Source organism: Papaver somniferum, unplaced genomic scaffold, assembly GCF_003573695.1.
Source record: "Papaver somniferum cultivar HN1 unplaced genomic scaffold, ASM357369v1 unplaced-scaffold_80, whole genome shotgun sequence".
Taxonomy (NCBI): Eukaryota; Viridiplantae; Streptophyta; class Magnoliopsida; order Ranunculales; family Papaveraceae; genus Papaver; species Papaver somniferum.
The window spans coordinates 3,659,971-3,679,549 of NW_020650971.1; the positions used below are offsets into that span (position 1 = coordinate 3,659,971).

General features: G+C 37.8%; 2 protein-coding genes, 1 long non-coding RNA gene and 2 other non-coding genes across 5 annotated transcripts; all 5 read right to left on the minus strand.

Moving 5' to 3' along the window:
• Positions 1–2,103: 2,103 nt before the first annotated feature.
• Positions 2,104–12,655, minus strand: LOC113345017. Its single transcript, XM_026588875.1, has 11 exons — positions 12,650–12,655; positions 12,299–12,418; positions 11,882–11,938; positions 8,505–11,658; positions 7,322–7,778; positions 6,457–6,710; positions 6,141–6,305; positions 4,933–5,688; positions 4,567–4,636; positions 3,820–4,224; positions 2,104–3,457 (listed from the first exon to the last, which is right to left on the minus strand). Exons 1-4 carry the CDS (start codon positions 12,653–12,655, stop codon positions 8,668–8,670), a joined length of 3,174 nt encoding a protein of 1,057 aa, XP_026444660.1. The 3' UTR covers positions 2,104–3,457; positions 3,820–4,224; positions 4,567–4,636; positions 4,933–5,688; positions 6,141–6,305; positions 6,457–6,710; positions 7,322–7,778; positions 8,505–8,667.
• On the minus strand, positions 4,967–5,516 carry LOC113345016 (ubiquinol oxidase, mitochondrial-like). Its single transcript, XM_026588873.1, has 2 exons — positions 5,412–5,516; positions 4,967–5,296 (listed from the first exon to the last, which is right to left on the minus strand). Exons 1-2 carry the CDS (start codon positions 5,514–5,516, stop codon positions 4,967–4,969), a joined length of 435 nt encoding a protein of 144 aa, XP_026444658.1.
• Positions 12,505–12,578, minus strand: TRNAV-AAC. Its single transcript has one exon. It is a non-coding gene; the product is annotated as a tRNA-Val (tRNA).
• A 3,873-nt stretch (positions 12,656–16,528) lies between the features above and the next one.
• Positions 16,529–19,387, minus strand: LOC113344990. The gene is made up of 3 exons (XR_003357972.1): positions 19,248–19,387; positions 17,026–17,207; positions 16,529–16,901 (listed from the first exon to the last, which is right to left on the minus strand). It is a non-coding gene; the product is annotated as an uncharacterized LOC113344990 (long non-coding RNA).
• Positions 19,388–19,411: 24 nt separating this feature from the next.
• On the minus strand, positions 19,412–19,485 carry TRNAV-AAC. The gene has a single exon. It is a non-coding gene; the product is annotated as a tRNA-Val (tRNA).
• Between the last annotated feature and the right edge of the window lie 94 nt (positions 19,486–19,579).

The following is a 19,579-nucleotide window of genomic DNA, read 5'->3' on the forward strand; positions in this document are numbered from 1 at the left end:
ATTGAGATTATCGAGTTGGAAAAATGTCCCTCTAAACCCTGCTGGAAGGAAAGTCCTAATCAAGACTGTCACTTCAATAGCTAGCATCTACTAAATGAACTGCTTCAGAATTCCTAAGCAAACTTGTCAGGACTTAAACAATCTTCAAATAGACTTCTTTTGGGGCAAAAATATGGAAAATACCAAAGGCTTGGACTGCAATTTGCAAACCAAAAGAAATGGGTGGATTAGGCTTCTTGAATATGGAACTCTTCAACAGCTCTATGATCATAAAAATTGGATGGAGAATTGAACAAGACAAATACTCTCGATGGTATCAACTAATGGATGCCAAGTATCCCTGGGAAGAAGTTTCCTAAATATGGATACAAAAGTAAAAGATGGAGACTCTTGGATCTGGAAAGGAATTCTTGAAGGTATACAGAACATACAACAACATTGTGACTGGAAGATTGGCAATGGGATGAGAATCAAAATTTGGGAAGACCTATGGATCCCAAATTCAACATTTAAGCTCATCAAACCCACTCATTGTCCACCACAAATAGAATTGCTGACACACCTCATGCAGCCAAATGGGAACTGGAACATTCATCTTATCCATCACATCTTCAATCATAACATTGCTCAAGTCATTCTGGCTCTGAATACTCATCCAGGGGAAGAAGACACAATCCAATTGAACTTAAATGAAACTGGCAAGTTTTCTTTCAAAGGCATCTACAGGGCAAAGATATACTACTTGTACAGAAATGATACCCTAACAAGAAATTATGAAGCTATCTAGAAACTGAGCATTGCCCCAGTTATCCAGATCTTTATCTGGAAATTTTCTCATGAAATACTTCCCACAAATGCAAAGACTGCGAGCATTTTGCATTATATTGACCCTATATGTCAAGTATGCAGTAGTGGGGAGGAAACTATGACACATATCTTCTTAAACTGTCATGCGGCAACTGAAGTTTGCCATGAAATCTTTAGAACCTCCCATTGAAAGTTTGATAATAATACAAACTTTATGGATTGGTTCAACTCCTGGTTCACCCCTGGAGATACTGTTGGAAACACTGACACTTATGCTACTACCTATTGGTATATTTGGAAGGCTAGGTGTGACCTAGTTTTCAATCACACGAAGCCTAATGCCAAGCACACAGCTCTTTCCATTAAGCAACACCTATGTGACTATAACAGGGTTCACAACCTGTCAACCCATGTCCTGGATAATTTCTCTCTCAATGGTGCAGAGTCCCACACAGAGACAAACGTTACAGTTCCTTATGATCTAAACCAACATACTACGCGGGAGTTTGGCTTTATCATCAGAATATGCACTATACAGGATCCTGAAAACTTTAAATATTTCTCTGCACTAACTATATTGGATGTTGCAGGAAACAACATTGATAGCAGAGGACACCCAGGCCATGTTGGAGAATGGGGAGCAACAGGAGGCGCAGATCTAGCTTTCAACTGGGCCAAGGAAAAGCAGCACATGAACATTGAAGTACATGCTGGATCCAGAGAAATTCTATTAAGGTTTCAGACTCTTTATTACCAGGCAATCAAGGGAAGATTCAACCTAAGTCACTATGAAAACTCAAGAAACAATGAGGAAGACAATTATTCAAGAACTAAACCAATATTTTTTGTGTTAACTAGTCTTAAATTTATCCATAGACTTCAAAATTCTTTGTTTATAAGCTACAGTAGAGTGTAAATCGAGTTTCTCTGATGTTGCTACAGACATAATCGGACTCAGTTATTGGAGTCAGATTTGGTTTCTCTAGTGGTTGACTTGACACCAATGTAGTCAATTGGTCTCAGACTCGGTTCGGACCAGACGTTGAGAGAATTTTTTCTCGAGATGATGTCCAGCATTTTATAAAACTACCAATTTTTAAGGGGAAAAAAAAGGTTTTCAGGGTTGGATTAACTTTTTATTACTGAATTTTTACACCTAAAACTTGTCTCAGCAAGATCTAGTGATACTCTTTTAAAAGGGAAAAATCACTCGAACAAAACAGTGGCAGTTTTACCGTTAAAGGAGTATTTACAATTCACTCAGAAAAAATTATGGTAAAATATGTTGTCCAGGAAATTTGATTATAAATTGTAAAATGAGAATCAAACACCCATTTATCACATTCCAATCTAATGATTTTAGCTAGAATGCACTAACAGCATGTGCAGTTACATGTGTTTTGACATGACGAATCCCATATATGTTTGCACAGGATTAGTGGCATACTGAGAGTGTCTTGGGGGCTCATACTTCCTCACCGAGCTAAAACTTCAAAGGGTCCGTCTTTAAAATTTCACATTGATATATATTCATTTCTAGTAAAAAAAAAAAAAAATCATGTACGGTTGCATGTGTTTTGACATGACGAGTCCCATTTGTGTTTGCACAGGATTGGTGGCATACTGAGAGAGAGTCTTGGGGGCTCAGACTTTCTCAGGCAGTGCACCACTACAAGAATTTCGCTTACCTGTTGTCAATCAAAGGTGTTGTTGCTTCTCCTGGCTTACTCGTACTGCTAGATGTTAGTATGGCCCAGCTTTCAAGGTTTTAAGATACTGGAAGGCGTTATTGGGTACATTCCATAGCTTTTCCATGTTGAGTTTCTTATTGATGTTTTCCCTGTTCACTTGAGTACGGTGGTTTCGGTAAGTTTCCCGCGCAGCTGCCAGATGCATATCATGCCTACTTTGGGTTTGCTGCATTTGGTCTGCTTGAGGACCCTAGCGGTCTTAACCTGCTCTGCATTCAACTAGGCATAACGGATTGGCTGCATCTGGAATCTGATCTACTTGTTATTCAGGTGTTCCTGCGTCAACCAACATAGGTGCAGATGCTCCACTTGGATCAACCAAGATGCACTTTTGCCATCATCTCAGGGTTCATATTGGATGTTAATCATGTGCAAAAATAAGAAAATAGAAAAACAAGAAATGACAACAAACGGAAAACATAATCAGGGATTCTACTCTAGTATACCTGCCGCATTGCTGGAGCTTTCATTTGCGCTTGCAGATCAGCTGTTGAAAATGGAAAACTTGAAGAGGATGATGGATCAGCTCTGAAATTTGACAACTCTGGAAAAGAACCAACTCCTGTTTATAGATGGATTAGAATTCCAATTTCTTCTGTCTTGACACACTATCTGATCCAGACCCATGACCGTTAAGCGCTACTGCTGAGGGAAGATAGACGATTCCCTTCCAGAGACGAGGCGACTCAAACATTAGCTTAAGAGCATCAGGCGGCATGTTGGCCATATCAGATGCGGACTTGAGCAAATCAGGGGACTTGAGCATTGGGTTGTCTCGCCAATCATGCTTGAGGCAGTCTTAATCATGTATGGTGACACTTTCCGCACTTGAACCACCCAAAGCCACAAGACTGTCAGGATCAACTTGTGAAATGAAATTCTCTGGAATGACCTGTTAACTAACAAGTAATAAAAAAAAAAGATATCAGCCGATCTGTCTGCAGCATGATAAACTAATAGAAAACAAGTGCGCAAACAGCGAAAAAACTGCAATTCCGTCTGGTAAACATTAAAATGTGGGATTTGGTTGGTTCTGAAAAATAGCTGAACCTTTTTGCACTTTATTAACAAAGAAAAAACACAGCAACTCAACAGAGAGATGTGGAGTTTATAGATGAACATAGAAGAAAATTGAATTTAAGTCTGAAAATTGATGAAATGAAAAAATCAAATACCGAGACATGCATGTTAGTTATTCAAGTAAAATGAAAACATCATTCGATCAAAGAGTATCACTTCTTGCAGATGAGAATTAACTGACCTGATGGTCTCAGGGTTGTACGCTAAACCCTGTAAACTCTCACCATTAGCAGAGGAACCCATCTAATCTTAGGCCAAGTTTGACCCGCTCCAGCTTCTGGTGCCTTGGCCACAGAATTTTCCTTCGGTGGGGGAACTTTTATTTGTTTCAACTAATGTGAAATGGACCTTTTATTTAGTTATTTCTTCAAATATCAATGCTGTGATGCAAAAATACATTAAGAACCCCATCTCCCCTGAACAATGCCCCGTACCTCTTGATGATGCACACAACCCTCCCCCTTCTTTGGACAATCTCCCGCTGGCATATCTGTTTTACTTAGAACTCTCATATTAACATGGAAAGGAATCAACCACATCCCCTTTTTAGTCAGAATAGAACTTTACCATGTGCAACAGATGTAGTCTGCAAAAGCATATTAAACTGAGAAACTTTAGAATCGGCATAATTACATGGAAAAAAATAACAACCTCACAAGTGAAGCTGGAGTATCTGAATGCAATCAATGAGTAGTAACCATCACAAGCATACACATCCTAATAGGAAGAATCCAAATAAACCTTAAGGTAGGGCCTCAGTGTGCCAGGAGCCTTGGGATGAATGCTAAAACTAGGCAAATCAGCTACTCGCTTAGAGTATAAGCACCAAAATATAGTGATTGAACTTTTTGAATTTAGATCACCGGATCGCTGTAATATGATGACATAAAATAAATATTTCACCATTTATGACCAAATGAATCCATACCTTATAACATCTGCAATGGTTTCATCATCAGGAGAACTCTACGAGCCTAGCTCAAATCAGAGACGGCATCCTAATATAAACAACAGGTAACAATCTTGATCAGAATGTGGAAGGATTGCAAGCAAGAATATCACCTATTGCATCTACAAAAGGGCTATACATGTAACCATTTTTTGTGTTCTTGCCGCTACACATTTTACAAATTATGCAATTATTTTATGGTACGCAGAACGCACAGCTGCCTGCTAGTTCTGGCAGTCGCATGTCACAACTGACTAATCTATTCTTCTCAACCTAAGTTATCCCGAAATGGAACGAAAAGAAATATTGAGATAAGGAAAAAACAGAAATTAAGGAAAAACTCACAGAAGCAAAATGGTTGACATCCTGATGATGAGCTTCATCTGCTCGGAACACAATTACGACATCTTTTAAACTTGCATCGCTGCGTAGCCTCCAGTAGTATAGCAATAGCAGGATCTGGAACATTTTCAATTTTACCACTATCAATCTCCTTCAAGAACTTTGTGTAAGAATGAACTGCTTCCTCCTCCAGACAACTGGTAATTGTATGAGTGAGCATAGGTGAAAGCAGATACATAGCAAAGAAGGCATTGAAGAAGACTCCTTCGACAGTGAGAACCAAAAAACCCTCATACCATTTGAGCTGCACAAGCTCCACAATAGTCATCAGATGCATCCTCCCGTTCTCTGCTTCTTCAAGTAATGCCTTAATCCAACAACAACATGTTGAAATCGTGGAAGATATGAGATGGAGATGCGTTCCTCCTACCATTTCTCAGACAGCTGCTACTGTTTCCAACATAATTGCAAGACAACCATACCTTCTCTGTATCAAGGTGTAGCAAGCAGGTATATATTCCCAATTCAATAGCAACTGATGAGTCTGGGAACGATAATTCTGTTTCCAACGCAATTAACTGTACCATCTGTACTCTAGTAACTTTAGGTCCAGAAACTCCCCAATAACTATAAACAACTCACTAGTTTCTGCTTCTCTCCTCCAACAGTATCATTCGTCGCTTTTTCTTCTTTCATTAGTAAAGCAGCTTCAACTTTCGCAGCAGAAGCCGATCCCAACTCAGTAGTCGAAACTGATTCCTGTTTTAGAACTCAAAGTTAGATACAGCAGAAAATGATTACTCCAACTCCTCTCTCTAACAAAACCCTCTGAAGAAGAAGATATGACAATGGATGTTGCTGTTGATGCTGAAATGTAACGAGTTTGTGAAAATTCCTGTTTGAACAAGTGAGTTTCAAAGTACAGACCGATCTAAGTTTGAATTCATCTGGACTATCAGAAAACTTAAGAGAAATTATCCTTGATTATTTACATTTCTCCTAAAATGTGTAAGAAGAAAGTGAAGTGCAAAAATAAACAAGCAAACCGTTTTATATGAAAATATTATGTGCATCCTGGTTTATTATATTACTAAGCATGACCCACGACACAGGCTTTATGCACGTCGTATAACTGCATAAAGATAAAGTGACAATGGTTATCTAATCAATGAATTATCATAATGACGATAGGCTAAGCAGATCTTTCTTACCAGTCTCTGCTTAGGATCAGCTAGAAATGTATATTCCAAGTCTTTTCATGGTTCTGCACATAGCAATATCAAGTATCTCAGGCATATATACTTTATGTTCCTTAATAAGCTTTACTCTTATCAAGCTCTGCTACTTTCAAATCTGGAATTCGTGCAGCTTTCCACCTACAAAAATAAACAAGGCTGCAAATCAAAACCATTGGGTACCTCTATCACTTCTTCTTCTTAACATTTACTTTTGTTGTTAGAGAATTCGATTTGTCATTTACTATGACTAAAACTATAGTAAAAATTTTAAAAAAAAAAAAAAAAATACCTGACAAACCTAGATACATACTTCTCCATCTTCTAAAGGTCCAGAAGCAAAATCAGGATCCCATTCAACATAAAAGGCAGGTCTACCAATGCTACCGTATTCATCATCACATTCCTCGTTTTTGTAGTAAGTGTTTCCATCATCATGGTCATCACAAAACATCATAAGTATTATCCACATTCTTGGAACACACTTCATCTGAACTATAGATTCTTCTATGTCAAGCTCCATATTACGAGAAAAATCTGTTACACCTGAAATTGTATGCCAAACTGATTATCCTTTAAGCCAATTTAAGTGATGATAAAGAATCATATACAGAAAACGCGGCATCAACCTAGCAGTTTGGGCCACTCTTCATGTCAATTATATACATAAATGGATTGGTCTTCCCACAGCAGTGACAGCACCTACAAATAGAACCGATACCGACCATATCGCTCGATCTGGTTAGTTTACACTGAGCAAGGAAAAGAAAAACTAGATACCAGGATCGAGTTTGCAATGCAGTCTCTTTGCACAGCTTAACATTAGTTGAAAGTGGCCAAACATATCACATACTAAGTTGAATACATAAACATGTAAGTCGCCTTACACTAATGGAGCAAAAACCTGTTACCCTATCATACATTCAGTAACATACAGTGAGAAGTATGAAGAACATTTTTCTTTCTTGCCAGTACAAAGAAAAGCCTACGTTGAGCATTTAATTCGTATTACAGTGATCATTAGCATGGACTTAATTCGTATTACAGTGATCATTAGCATGGACTTCCCATTTTATTCAGATGATCAGAATGCCTCAAACAGTCATCATTTACAAAAGAAATTAGAGATGCGTCAAAACTAAAGAAATAAAACGTACCTGGAATTGAGGCATTTCCTTTCTGCACTCCAGCTTGATGATGCTGGTGATGGTGGTTGCTGCGGGGGATGCTGACTGTACTGCTAGTGTTTTCGCTGTTGTTGGTTTCTGTCATTCCCTTTCTGCTAGCCTCTGCCAAAAAATACTAAGTTCTTTGGCTACAATAGGACCAAACCCAATGAGTTCTCTCGTCATATCTAACATGAATTTTCAAATCTCAGAGCTTCCAATTTCCTCCCGAGAATAACTTCGTTTATTTTCCTTGTCAATCTCCTTCGGCACACATTTCTAGCTTCAGCAATCATACTCAACACATATTTCTCTTCAACTTTGTCTCGAGTAAATTTTCACCTAGAACAATTCCCCTGTTTCGCCACTTGTTGCTTTATGATTCTCAGAGCAAGTTCCTGCCCTTTCTTTTTCCAATTTGCTACTCACAGGGTTTGTGGTGTGACTCCTTCAATATCGAACACTTGAAAGTTATACCACAGTGGAGTGCATATATATGTGGAAACTTGCAAGTTATACCAGAGTAAAGTGCCTCTCAGCACATTGCATGGCACTAACACCAATAATGAAGTAGAGGGCATAATACCAGAGGTCATCGACTTAATACTAATACCAGAGTAGAGGGCATAATGCTGAACATTAGTTCTATTGCAGTTAAGATGTGTTAATCAAATTTCAGAAAATTGGTATATGCCATGACCTTACTAATTCAGGGCAGATGTCAGGCCACAATCCGTAAAGTAGGAATATATAATTTGTGAAATGCCCCCTCATACCTTTGGTCAGAATAGGAACCCTATCCAGAAATTCAGAGATTGGTTTTTTACAAGCCAAAATGGAAAGATTGCTCAAAAGGGCATCAGATTTCACACGTACAGGTAAATTTAAAGAAGATTTTCAGAGTTTTTGCATGTACAACTGAAACTAAAGTTATCATATACTAGAAATCCCAATAGAAGAAGATCAGATGAAGCAAAACCTAAAACAAGAAACTAAAGTTATCATATACTACACATCCCAGCAGAAAAAGATCTGCTGAAGCAAAACCTAAAACAAGAAAGTGTACTATAATAACATTTATATATGCTACTACCAGCAGAATGATTACATACTACTAAACTAATAAAATTTCAGTAAGACATGGGGTGTAACATATGAAGATGCGGATGGATACCTCATTCTGACAGAAGATGTTCTCCCAAGACTCCGTATAAGAATCGATAAAAGTGCTAAACCCCAAATTGCTGCAACACATCAACTAATTATGAACAGCAGATCAAAAAGAACCCAGACCTTGTACATAAAATTTACACCATGGCTCTGACAGTCTTGACTCTTCATTTACAATTAGATAAACAAACAGGCATTGCTTTGGGATCCAACTCCCAACATCCACGCAAGTTTCCTACTTTTTCATCAGTCAACAAGGTTCTTAATTTTTCATCCGTCAACTGGACTGCAGGAATTTGATGAGAGAATTTAACCAATTCATGGCGTGGTATTTCAAGTATGGATTCATGGCCTGCTTTTGTCTGAACCTTGAAAATCGTCTCATAATCACACACCTTCTCCAAAAGCAACACCTTCAGTGTACCGTCCACTTGTAAAACTTTGCCTATGTCATACTCGCATGTCTGGAGGTCAGAAGAAGACCATTCTGAACAAAAATTCTTGTATACTGCCCACACCTCACCTTTCCTGGGAAACATCTCATACTTGTTTCCATTCGCAGCTTCTGCTCCTTTCGAAAGATGAGAGAAAAAACTAGTATCATCAAACTCCGTTTCGTTACCACTAGAAAAAACTCCACAGCATGTAGGCATCTTACTGTCAAGCCAAGCTAGCATACCCTTTGGTGAGGTGCAAGCTTCAAGCCATTGTATGTTCACTTTAAACTCCTGGATTAATCCAACCTTTTTGATCAGACCATAGTACTTGGGCAAGCCATCCAACTCACAATACAAAGCCCACACCTGACCAACTTGGAACTTGTCTTCAGTTTTGTCATCTTCAAATGTATAAAAAACTGACTCCGGAAGTTCAGAAGGGTCTATAAACGAAGAAGGTGAAGGAGGAATCTGCTCAGAAACTCTCTCTGTCTTTTCTGTCTCACCATTTGAAGTACTTAAAGTCTCAGACTCCTCGAAAGTTTCTTCATTTACATTCTTCGGCACACGAGGCCTCTCCTCTAATATAGATTTTAAGGAACGATGCCTTATACCACCAAGAGGTTTGGCTTTCCCATTAATCAAATCGGAAACTTCTTCAAGGTTACTGGGCAGGGAAGCAGGATCAAGCTCAGAATGACCCCTTTTACCACCAACAATTTTGGCTTTCCCATCAGAAACTTCTTCAAGGTTAAGGGGCAGGGAAGCAGGATCAAGTTCAAAAACACCTTCGGGGACATCTTTTCGTTCTCTACCATTTGTTCTAACTGAAGGAACCCTGTGAGAGAATTTTAACATTTCATCAAATGTTATTTGAAAGGAAGACATGCCATTGGTTTCGGTTCGCTTAAACAAGGATTCAAAACCTTTTAGCTTAACCAATTGGGCAACCAAAATGCCTGATTCATTGATGTAATCCGACAGGACCACAACAAACTCATACTCATACTCTCTGTTGTTGTCCCTATCAGAGCTCCATTTACTGTTACAGTTCTTGTAAACGGCCCAAGTTTCCCCTTTTCGGGGATAGATCTTGTAAGTATTTCGAGCACCTTCTTCCCAGACAATCTTATGGGAGAATGTACCTTTATCTTTAATTGTATCAGTCTTCTCGCGTTTGAATTTCCCACAAGCTACAGGTAACCCGCTTCTTTTCCAAGCAGTCTGATCCGAATCCCCAGGAACAAACTCCAACCATGTGAGATCCACCTTGAAAGGCGAATAATATACTTTATCGATCCGAGCATAGAATCTGGGCATGCCATCCAAATCGTCGAAAAGGGCCCAAATCTGATCAAGTGCAAAGCATTTTTCACTCTTATCCCTGTCGAAGTCATAAAATTCTGGATCGGGAATTTCAACGACCACTGGTTCAGGTCTTCCATGGTTGCCATCATCTTCGGCTACTTCGTCTCCATTATTCTTGCAGTTTTCAGCATTTCCAAATGGTTCACTTTCTTCAAAAAGGACCTTTCTTTTATCTTTCTCCACTGGCTCATTGATTTTAGTAGTCTTTCGTCTTGATCCACTAGCTATATCTTCGTCATCACTCAAGTTCTCTTTGTAACTAACATCATGTTTTCGCCGAGATGATCTGCCACTGTTGAGTCCAGGACTCTGTCCAGCTTTGTGATCACCATCTTCTTCCATGTCGCAGAGGCTTCCAGTTTCCTTTTCTGAGTTAGTGTTTCTTCCTCTTTTCATGTTCTTGGTACCTGAAGGTTTAGGCTCAGCAGGTATAGATTTTGCTTTCATTCCGGCTTCCACACGGACATTCAAGTCTTCTTTTGCATTGGGTTCCGGCGCCGTGGCAGCCACAGAACTGACAGAAGCCCTCCCTGTAGATTTACTTGGCTGTGATGCTGGTGCCATATTGCCACGATTCCCCTGTATATTCACTTGGGCACTCTTTTGACCATCCTGACTTGGGGCATCTTTCTTTTGAGGCACTGACCGGTTGTTAGCTCCATGAGGCATCCTTTGGTTATCCCAAACATAAGCAGTAAAAGGTTTCCTGCAGCTTTGCCTTTGACAGCGAAGATCTCTGTTCATAATGTCTAAGTAATACTGGTACCTTGTACTGCAAAAAGGGCACATAGTCCAGAATGTTTTTGGACCATTAGCATATATTGGTTGGGTTTGTTGCTGCTGTTTTTGCTGGGGAGGATTCATACGCTTGAATAGTGCTGCCATCTCGGTACTCACGGGATTTTTGCTCGGATAGTTATTCATTCTTGGCTGATTTTGAGACTGCCTCTGTTGCATAATGCTGCGCTTCATATCAAATGGTGACCGTTTTGACTGGTCACAAAGAAACCTATTTGCTTCTTCGATCAATTGAAAGGCAGCTCCTGCACCTGGAAACTTGTTCTTATCAGGATGAAGTAGGAGGGCGAGCTGTCTGAACTGCTTCTTAATGGATGCTTCATCAGCAGTTTGCTCAATCTGAAGGATGTGATACCAGTCTGGGACCGATCCAGGTTCAACTTTGCGCTCAGCGGAACAGTGTACTTGGCATACAGTTAGCATTCGACTGATATTTTCCATACTAGGGTATAGTTTTTGAGCCTTACTGATCAGTAATTGAGCTCCCACATAATCTTTGCTATTCATCTTCTCCTCAGCCAATCCCTTGGCTCTTACAGCCTCGTCTCTGTTGCCCTGCATTGACAAATTCAGATTAACACCCACTTCTGCCCTCCAAAATAGCTTTCTCAATTACCCAAGACTTCGACCGCAGGAACACACGATACGGCAGATTATGTAAAGGTTGATGTCCTATTTATGAGCCAAGAAAACATAATTGTGTTACACTATATTTGAACACAATTTGAAAGCGAAAAACATAATATGTCAAAAGAATAATTAGTCTTCGACTCCTTACATCTTTATCAGCAGCAGCCTTAACAAAATTGGCAAATCTTGTCCTCCGAACAGCCCACTTGAGCAAACTCCATATTGATAAAATTCAACAACTGATTAATACAAGTAAAAAATCGAAGACAGGCAAACAGTATTTCACAGAAATCCCATTGTACAGACAAAATAGATTGTGATAAGAACCCACAGCTGCTTGATTTTAAGTATGAACCCTAGAATTTTACAAAAAAAAAACAAACTAACAATTAAGGCAGCAGATAATAACTGGATGATCAACAAAATGAAGAAATCTTAGACTGTACTAAAAACCCACAACTGATTATTCTTTTGCATAAACTCTATATTTAAAAAAATGAAAAGGAAAAAAAAAAAAAAAAAACTAAAAATCAAAACCCTAGATTGAAAACAGGAAACAACTTACAATTTCAAGAAGAATAACCAGTGAGAAAAAAACTCCACCACCCTTCTTAGATTCTTCAAATGGAAAAATATGAATGAACTCAGAAGAAGTAGAACACGCCTGTTGCCTTTTCAGATTCTTCTGAGTGGAGAGAGGGAAAATGAACAGTCGAGAAGTTAATAGAGTACTATCGCGCGTGCGAAAAAAAAAAAAGTAAGCAAATTGGATGGCTTCGCCCAGGTTTGAACTGGAGACCTTCAGTGTGTTAGACTGACGTGATAACCAACTACACCACGAAACCTTTGTTGGCAATTATCGAGAAGGTAAATTTATATAATTTTTCATAAGCATCTCTTAGTTTCATCCTTTCACAGCCATTATTGTTTTCAAAGAATTTATTGTTAATATCTTTAAGCTAAGTGGTTTTCCTAGTTCTATAACGGGTAACATTTTTGTTAGTTAGTTTTGACAGGCCTTATTCAAATCTTTAAGTACCAGTACTACACCGAAAGTGGGCACTATTGGGCCGTTCGCTCCATGTGGCTATCAGTCATGTGCCCTTTAACCATTAGGGGGAGCTTCCTAATAGGTGCTTGTTAGGTTTGGAAAAAGAAACCGAAATTTGTATAAATCTACTCTTCATGAAACATGAAAAAGTTGCGAGCAGACCGATAGGTGTTTGCTAGGGGTGTAAATTCAGGCAGGCTAGGCCGCCCGGCCCAAAAACTAAGACAGGCCGAGCAGGTCAGGCTTAATATTTGTGAGCCCGTAAATAAAATCAGGCCGGACAGGCCGGGTAAAAGTAGATAATTTGCTACCCAAAGAACGCTCAAAGCCCGCTTTTTATACGGGCAGGCCAGATCGGGCCGGACATGCCACTATTTTAAAAAAAAAATATTTTAATTTTAATTTTTAAATGAATGGTATTAAATATATTTATTTTTAATACAATATCCTTTCCTTTCTAACATTGCATATCGTAAGTGATAGTATTATTTTATGTTTAAATTATAATGACAAACTTTTAAGTTTAGCCGATAATAAATAATTAATTAGAGTACAATAAACTTTCTATAAGAAAATTTATTATCATTAATGTTTTGAAAAGACTAATTATAAGTAAAAACAACTGTATATTTTATTTTTCTTGATACAAAATTGACAATTATAAAATGGTAACTTTTAAGTCTTTTAAGAGGATATTAAATGATTAATGGCACATAAAAGGCTTTCAAGTCTGGCACCAGGCCGGGTATCAGGCCGGGCATCATAATTAATTGCAATGCCCGAGACCGCCCAATTAATTAATCCAGGCCAGGCCAGGTGGCCCATGACAAGCCATAACAGGCTTTGGGCTACTTCGGATACGGACGGACTCGAGCGGGTACAGGAAGGCCCAGTATTTTCGGGTATTATTTACACCCCTAGTGTTTGCTTCCGTGAAAAAAAACAAGAGCAAGGAGAAAAAGGACAGCCGTCATTAGAGGAGATTTCCAGCAAATAACCGGTTTGGTCAAGGCCGGCCCTGCGGCAAGGTCAACGAAATCTGACTTCGGGGCAGCACAAGACTGGGGCAGCAAAATTAGTTCTTTGTGTAAGGGTGTTTTTGTGTTAAAAAAGAAATGAAGGCTTAAATCATGATTACAAGTAAAATAAAGGACTTATTCCTAGAAGATTTAGTGGCGTATTGTAAATAAAAAGCTACTTCAATGGTTTAGTACTAAATATATACAATATCTCCTGAGATTTTCATTATTTTCAGTAATGGCAAATATCTCATAGCTATCAAAATCACGTTCAGGAAGAGAAGGAAAAGTTGGAATATTGAACTCCAAACTTCAATTCCAAGATTGATATCCCACTTCTTCTACAGCGATCTCGTCACTCTAATCACGGTTCATATTATTTTTTGAATGACCATATGTCTGCGCGCTTATTATATCCACACTGACAAATCTCAAAAACCTCCCAACAGTTTGAGCTGGCTTTCGAAAGTACAATGCTTGTTATTAGTAGGGAAATATCAGAACTTTTCATCTGCCAAATGAAAAGCAGTAATCTTCCTTTGGTACTAGTTCAACCAATGAAGGGATATCCATTCCAAAATATACCGTCGGAACGTAATATATCATAACATAACTGATAACTAATTTATCCTACATTTCTGCATCCACTTTTATCACCTTCTCCGAGAGTATATACTTGGAGTGATCCTGTCTTTTGAACTACAGTAAATGAGATCCTGATTTCTAATAACATTGTAACTGTTGTTAAAAAGATTAATAAAATCCGGTGATTATTTTAGTTCGTTCGCGGTAGATTGTTGGAAGGTTAAATATTGTAACCAAATCAATCCTTCCGTGTAATTGTATCTCTTTTCTTTAGAGATGGGATATTTTGGTTTTGTAAGTACTTTGTAAAAATATTTTTTATCATCTTGTTCATCCCGATCAGACCGTGTAAGTTTAAGAACTTCATCATAGTATCCAAAACAAAGCCTCGAATACCCAGGTAATTCAACAAAAAAACAGAAACCGATTGCAATTTTTAGAAGATAAAAGAGAGATTCCCAATTTTTTGATCCAAGTTTGCAGCTTATACATACTCGAGAGGAATATATTATAGGATTTTTGATTGAATATCGCTGTACAAGTCAAGAATTTTGATGTGCTTGTGGAAACATTGGCAACTGAAAATATATATGTATAGACTTATATACGTGAAGATGGTAACATAACTTATAGACAACCTTTATACTCCTACTTACTTTTTTTTTATGTAAAGTGGCAACATTTTTTGAGTCTTCTTTGGGGCAGAAAAATGCCAGGGCCGGCCCTGGGTTTGGTTGGTGAAGATTTATCCACCGCATCCTACATCTCTTCGAAGGGTTTCTAAGGGTTTTTTCAAATCCTAGTAGTAGTAAATTTCTCATCTTTCTTGTGTTGTTGGTTGAATTTACCTAAGTATTTGGTAAAAGATTAGTTATCCATTGTTAGCATTGAGTAGAGAAAGAGGGCATTGTTATCCAACTGTTATATGCATCTTAAAGTTGTATGAAACCCCAGTTTGTGAGTAGTCGTTGTAACCCATTATTTTTCATAGTGGAAGTTTTTCCGTGGTTGTTTACTCTTCACATTGAAGAGGTTTTTTCCACGTTAATCTTTGGTGTTCTGTAATTGGTATTATTTTCGTCGTATTGTGTCTTATTGCTGGTGTAGGTTCAATATTTTCCATAGCATCCCGTATCGGCAATTCCCCAAGTAAGTGGTGTCAGAGCTACGTTGGTCGGGATAATCGTGTGCAATATGGAAGGTAGTGTGGCAATTTTGTGACAACCTGAAAAATCTGTTAAGGCATGATTGTAGCTGAAGAGAACAGTCACAATTGAGAAAGAAGCGTAACTTAAAAAATATTGAAGAAAATATGAAGTGTAAAAGTTCCGAAAATCTATAGCGGAAAGCAGAAAGTTGTTTTATGAAGGAATAAAAATAAGAAGATAAGCTTCTCCATGTTGTGAGAATAGGGGAAAAGAGTGTAGCCTTCTTTGGGAGAGTAAGAGTGAACCACCATTAAAGCTTCTTCGGTGAAGAGAGTGTAACCTCCATTGAGAGAGATGAAGATTTTTTCTTTTCATATCCTTGTTAGTGAAAACAAAAGTGAAAAAGTGAGATAAGCCAGGTGAAGCTGATGAAAATTGATAAGATTGGGGAGTTAGTTGAGAAGATACATACATAAGACAACGATTCTGATTTGTTGTTAATTTTGAACCATTTGGTAATGAAATTAGGGTATGAGAGGTTAGATAACCATACCTTTGAGATTATTTTAAATCTGTAAACTGAATCGAGAGGAAGATAAGTGAAGATCTCAATCAAGATATCATCTGTTAACTTAGTTGAAGAAACCATCGCTTTCAATTGAGATAGAAAAATCCCCAAATTAGTTTTATCTGATAGGGGGGGCAAAGGAGCTGTTTGAGAGTCTTTTAGTTTATCAGAATAAATTATAAATTCAATTGCGCATATTTTTTTTTCATAAAGTTGATATATTCTGATTATCACTTGTATTTATTTATTTGTTTTCTTGAATGCACCCTGAAACATCCTCTATTTGTTCAATCTTGTTGACAGGCACTCAAAAGTTCTAGCACAGCTGTTAGAGAAAAGTTAGCAAAATCGTGAAGGTGGATTACATAAAAAGATGAACAAATTCAACAGTAAAAAAGTAAAAATGAGAAACTGGAACAGTAAATACACAAATTCAACTTAGCATCCGCGTCGTATTATTCTTTTTTTAAAAAGGCAAATCACCATAACATGTATGTTTCATAAGTTGCTCTTATCAAATATGAAAGTAAAACTAATCTAGTTAAGCTGTTGGCAAAGAATAACCTCCCAACAATCATTCACAGAAATATTTTAGGAACTTGGTTTCAAAAAATCGGCAAAAAAAAAGAACCAACAAAAACGTATACCCAAAATCTTGTTGAAGAATAAAATCTTCACACAGCTACATATAAAATCTCAAACCCCAGTTAACTGGAATAGTGCAACTATTTCTTTGCTCTGCTAAGCCTATGCAAGTGATAATTGATGCTTCCCCATGGCTTTCTGTTTGCACTAGCCTGCAAAAGAGGTAACCAATGGGCATCAATGCAAATGACTTGAAAGAAAGGAAAGCTCGATAATCAACGAAGGTAATACACAAAATCAATGAGTGAATATACAGAATTGAGAGTAACTGTGCACCTGGGTATCCGTGCAAGTACGCAAGAGGTCCTTATGCTTAACACACTTATCATCATTGTTCCCACTAGTGGCCAAGCAATTTAGAAGCGCCATCATCTCTTTCATGCAAGGTTTTGAAAGAGTCCCAAACTTCCTTGGATTTATGTACAAACCACCAGCTTTGCGGCCCATGCTTCTCTAACCTGCAAAGTTTGAACAAGCTAAATGACTAACAACCAACTAAAGTTGAGATAAGATTAAGTTTGATCAAAAGTTTATTATACAAGGATTTATGCAACCAATCCATCAGAAAATATAAAAAGTAGTTTTGCAGATCAGATAATAACTTTAAAAAAATCAACAAGAGCAGCAGAGTGTAAACAACAAAAAGTCTTTTACTTCCATTCCATGAAGTTGGAAACCTCAGTAGGTAGGAGGAGTCTCACATTCTATAAAACCATAAAAAGTTAAAAACAACCATCTTCCTAAAAGCAATCTCTCATTGTCAGATTAGAATGTTACTAACCTTGGATATGTATGCTCTATAACAATTCTAACCATACAAATGTTTTCTGAACTTACTCGTATGATAACCCTTAAGCTATGAACAGCATAAAACCATATATACTGACGAACAGCATAAAAACTTCTGAAAGTTTAGACCTTAGAGTGCACCTGGAAAGTAAAGCCAAAAATCACAATAAACCAAACTCTGGATTTCCAATAGCGGGTCCTGGCGCATAGAAGTAACTCTATCGTCTAAGACAGAGTGCCCAGGAACAATTGGGATCGGCTTATGATTCATATTCGCGTCGATCTCCTCAAGGAGAAAAGAAAGCAGGTTATGATTAAGGGATTTACCATCATCTTTGATCACTAATAGCTACATTTCATAGGCATTTACGAGACGCTATCTGCGCCTTTTTTCTTAAAAATATAAATTTCAAAATCTACTAGTTAAGACATTAAAAACAAATAAGAGAATATTTCAAAGCCATACAGTACAGCATGAGTCATTAAACACCATTATAGAAACCAAAAACTTCAACAGAAACAGCTGCTACATAAAACTTGGCATAAGCTGCCACTTAAATACAGTCTGTATCTGAACTTCAACAGAACAGCTCTTATGCAACCCGAGTAAGCACTTTTTCATGACAATGTTTCAAGTACTAAGACAAAAATTCATGGAATTGGATCAAGGAGTTTCACAGAGAGTCAGTGAATGATTCTCAATTTGTTATAGCACAGACATAGCTTTAACTGTAAAACAAACTATGGGACAGTATTAGCTGCTGATGCATTGAGGGAATTCCTCACACTTCCAGCTTTATTTCACTGAAAAATCACAACGAAAGTGGTGCTAAAAGCTGCAAGTACGAAACAAGAGGGCATACTAAATATGCTAAAAGGAAAAGGTATCCTATGGCATCTGTTAGTTTTGAGTGACTGTTTGGTCTGTTCATCAAGTTCTCAATTGCAGTGGTTTGGTTCTTCATCAGGTAAACAGTTATGGTGGTATAAGATTTGGTTGTCGTCAATGGTTGAAATTCAAATTGGTACACAATGAGGTTATAATGTGTTACGGAACGCGTCCATTTAACATTTTCAAAATATCACCTGTCTAATGAACTAGTAATCCTCAAGTTATATTTTGAATTAACACCTAATAGTCAAAGTAGGGTACTGACGATTCTGAAGTCAGTACACTTAGGAGTCATTTCCACCTGTGACTTTTAAGTACAGGCCTCAGTAGGATTCTTCGGCGGACTTCGTTCAATTAAGGCTATGAATAGTGAGGTTTAATTGAGAGACCTAAGCATGTCTGAAGCACATCAAAGAAAGCAATAACTACACAAAAAGAATCCGAGAAAGCAATAACTAATCAATGAAATTGAAAAATGCTAAGCATTTCTAATGTTGACAGTACTAATCAAAGAAAGCAATAACTACACAGACAAAATCCAAGAACCCCCAATTTCATTTCGACACCAAAATTCAATTCAACCATGTCGAATGAATTGAATCCCTCAATTAACCACAAAACAACAACTCCATAGTCGAAGGACTAATTTCTTATAAGAAAAACACAAATCCAAATTAAAGGCACACAGACAAGGAAAAAAGGTTTTAAACCCTAGGTTTTATGTTCCCCGAATAATAACCAGTCATAATTTTGACGGAAGATATGAATTTTTGAGTGTAGAAAAGAAAACCCTAGATTGAAATCACAAGGAACTTACAAGTTGAAGAAGAACGAGTGAGATTTTTGGAAGAAAAAAAAGCTCCACCACCAGCAGCAGCAGCACCGCCCCTCTCAGATTCCTAAGTGAAGAAGAAAATGAACTAATTAAGAAGTTAAAATAGTACGGCCAAGAAAAATAGCAAAAAAGTTAAAAAAGGATAATGGCTTCGCCCAGGTTTGAACTGGAGACCTTCAGTGTGTTAGACTGACGTGATAACCAACTACACCACGAAACCGTTGTTGCTAAAATGTTGATGAAACTGATTTTGTAGTGTGACTTTAATTTTACTTCCGAGAGTGGGAATGTTTATTTTGAAATCTGACAAATTC

Excerpts from the sequence above, each read along its gene's own strand:
- LOC113345016 (XM_026588873.1), bottom strand. The coding sequence starts at position 5,516 with ATGGTACAGTTAATTGCGTTGGAAACAGAATTATCGTTCCCAGACTCA. Across the intron at positions 5,297-5,411 it reads TACACCTTGATACAGAGAAG|GCATTACTTGAAGAAGCAGA; the intron begins GTATGGTTGTCT and ends TGTTGGATTAAG.
- LOC113345017 (XM_026588875.1), bottom strand. Across the intron at positions 11,939-12,298 it reads TGGTTATTCTTCTTGAAATT|TGGGCTGTTCGGAGGACAAG; the intron begins GTAAGTTGTTTC and ends AGTTTGCTCAAG. Across the intron at positions 11,659-11,881 it reads AGGCTGCTGCTGATAAAGAT|GGCAACAGAGACGAGGCTGT; the intron begins GTAAGGAGTCGA and ends TTGTCAATGCAG.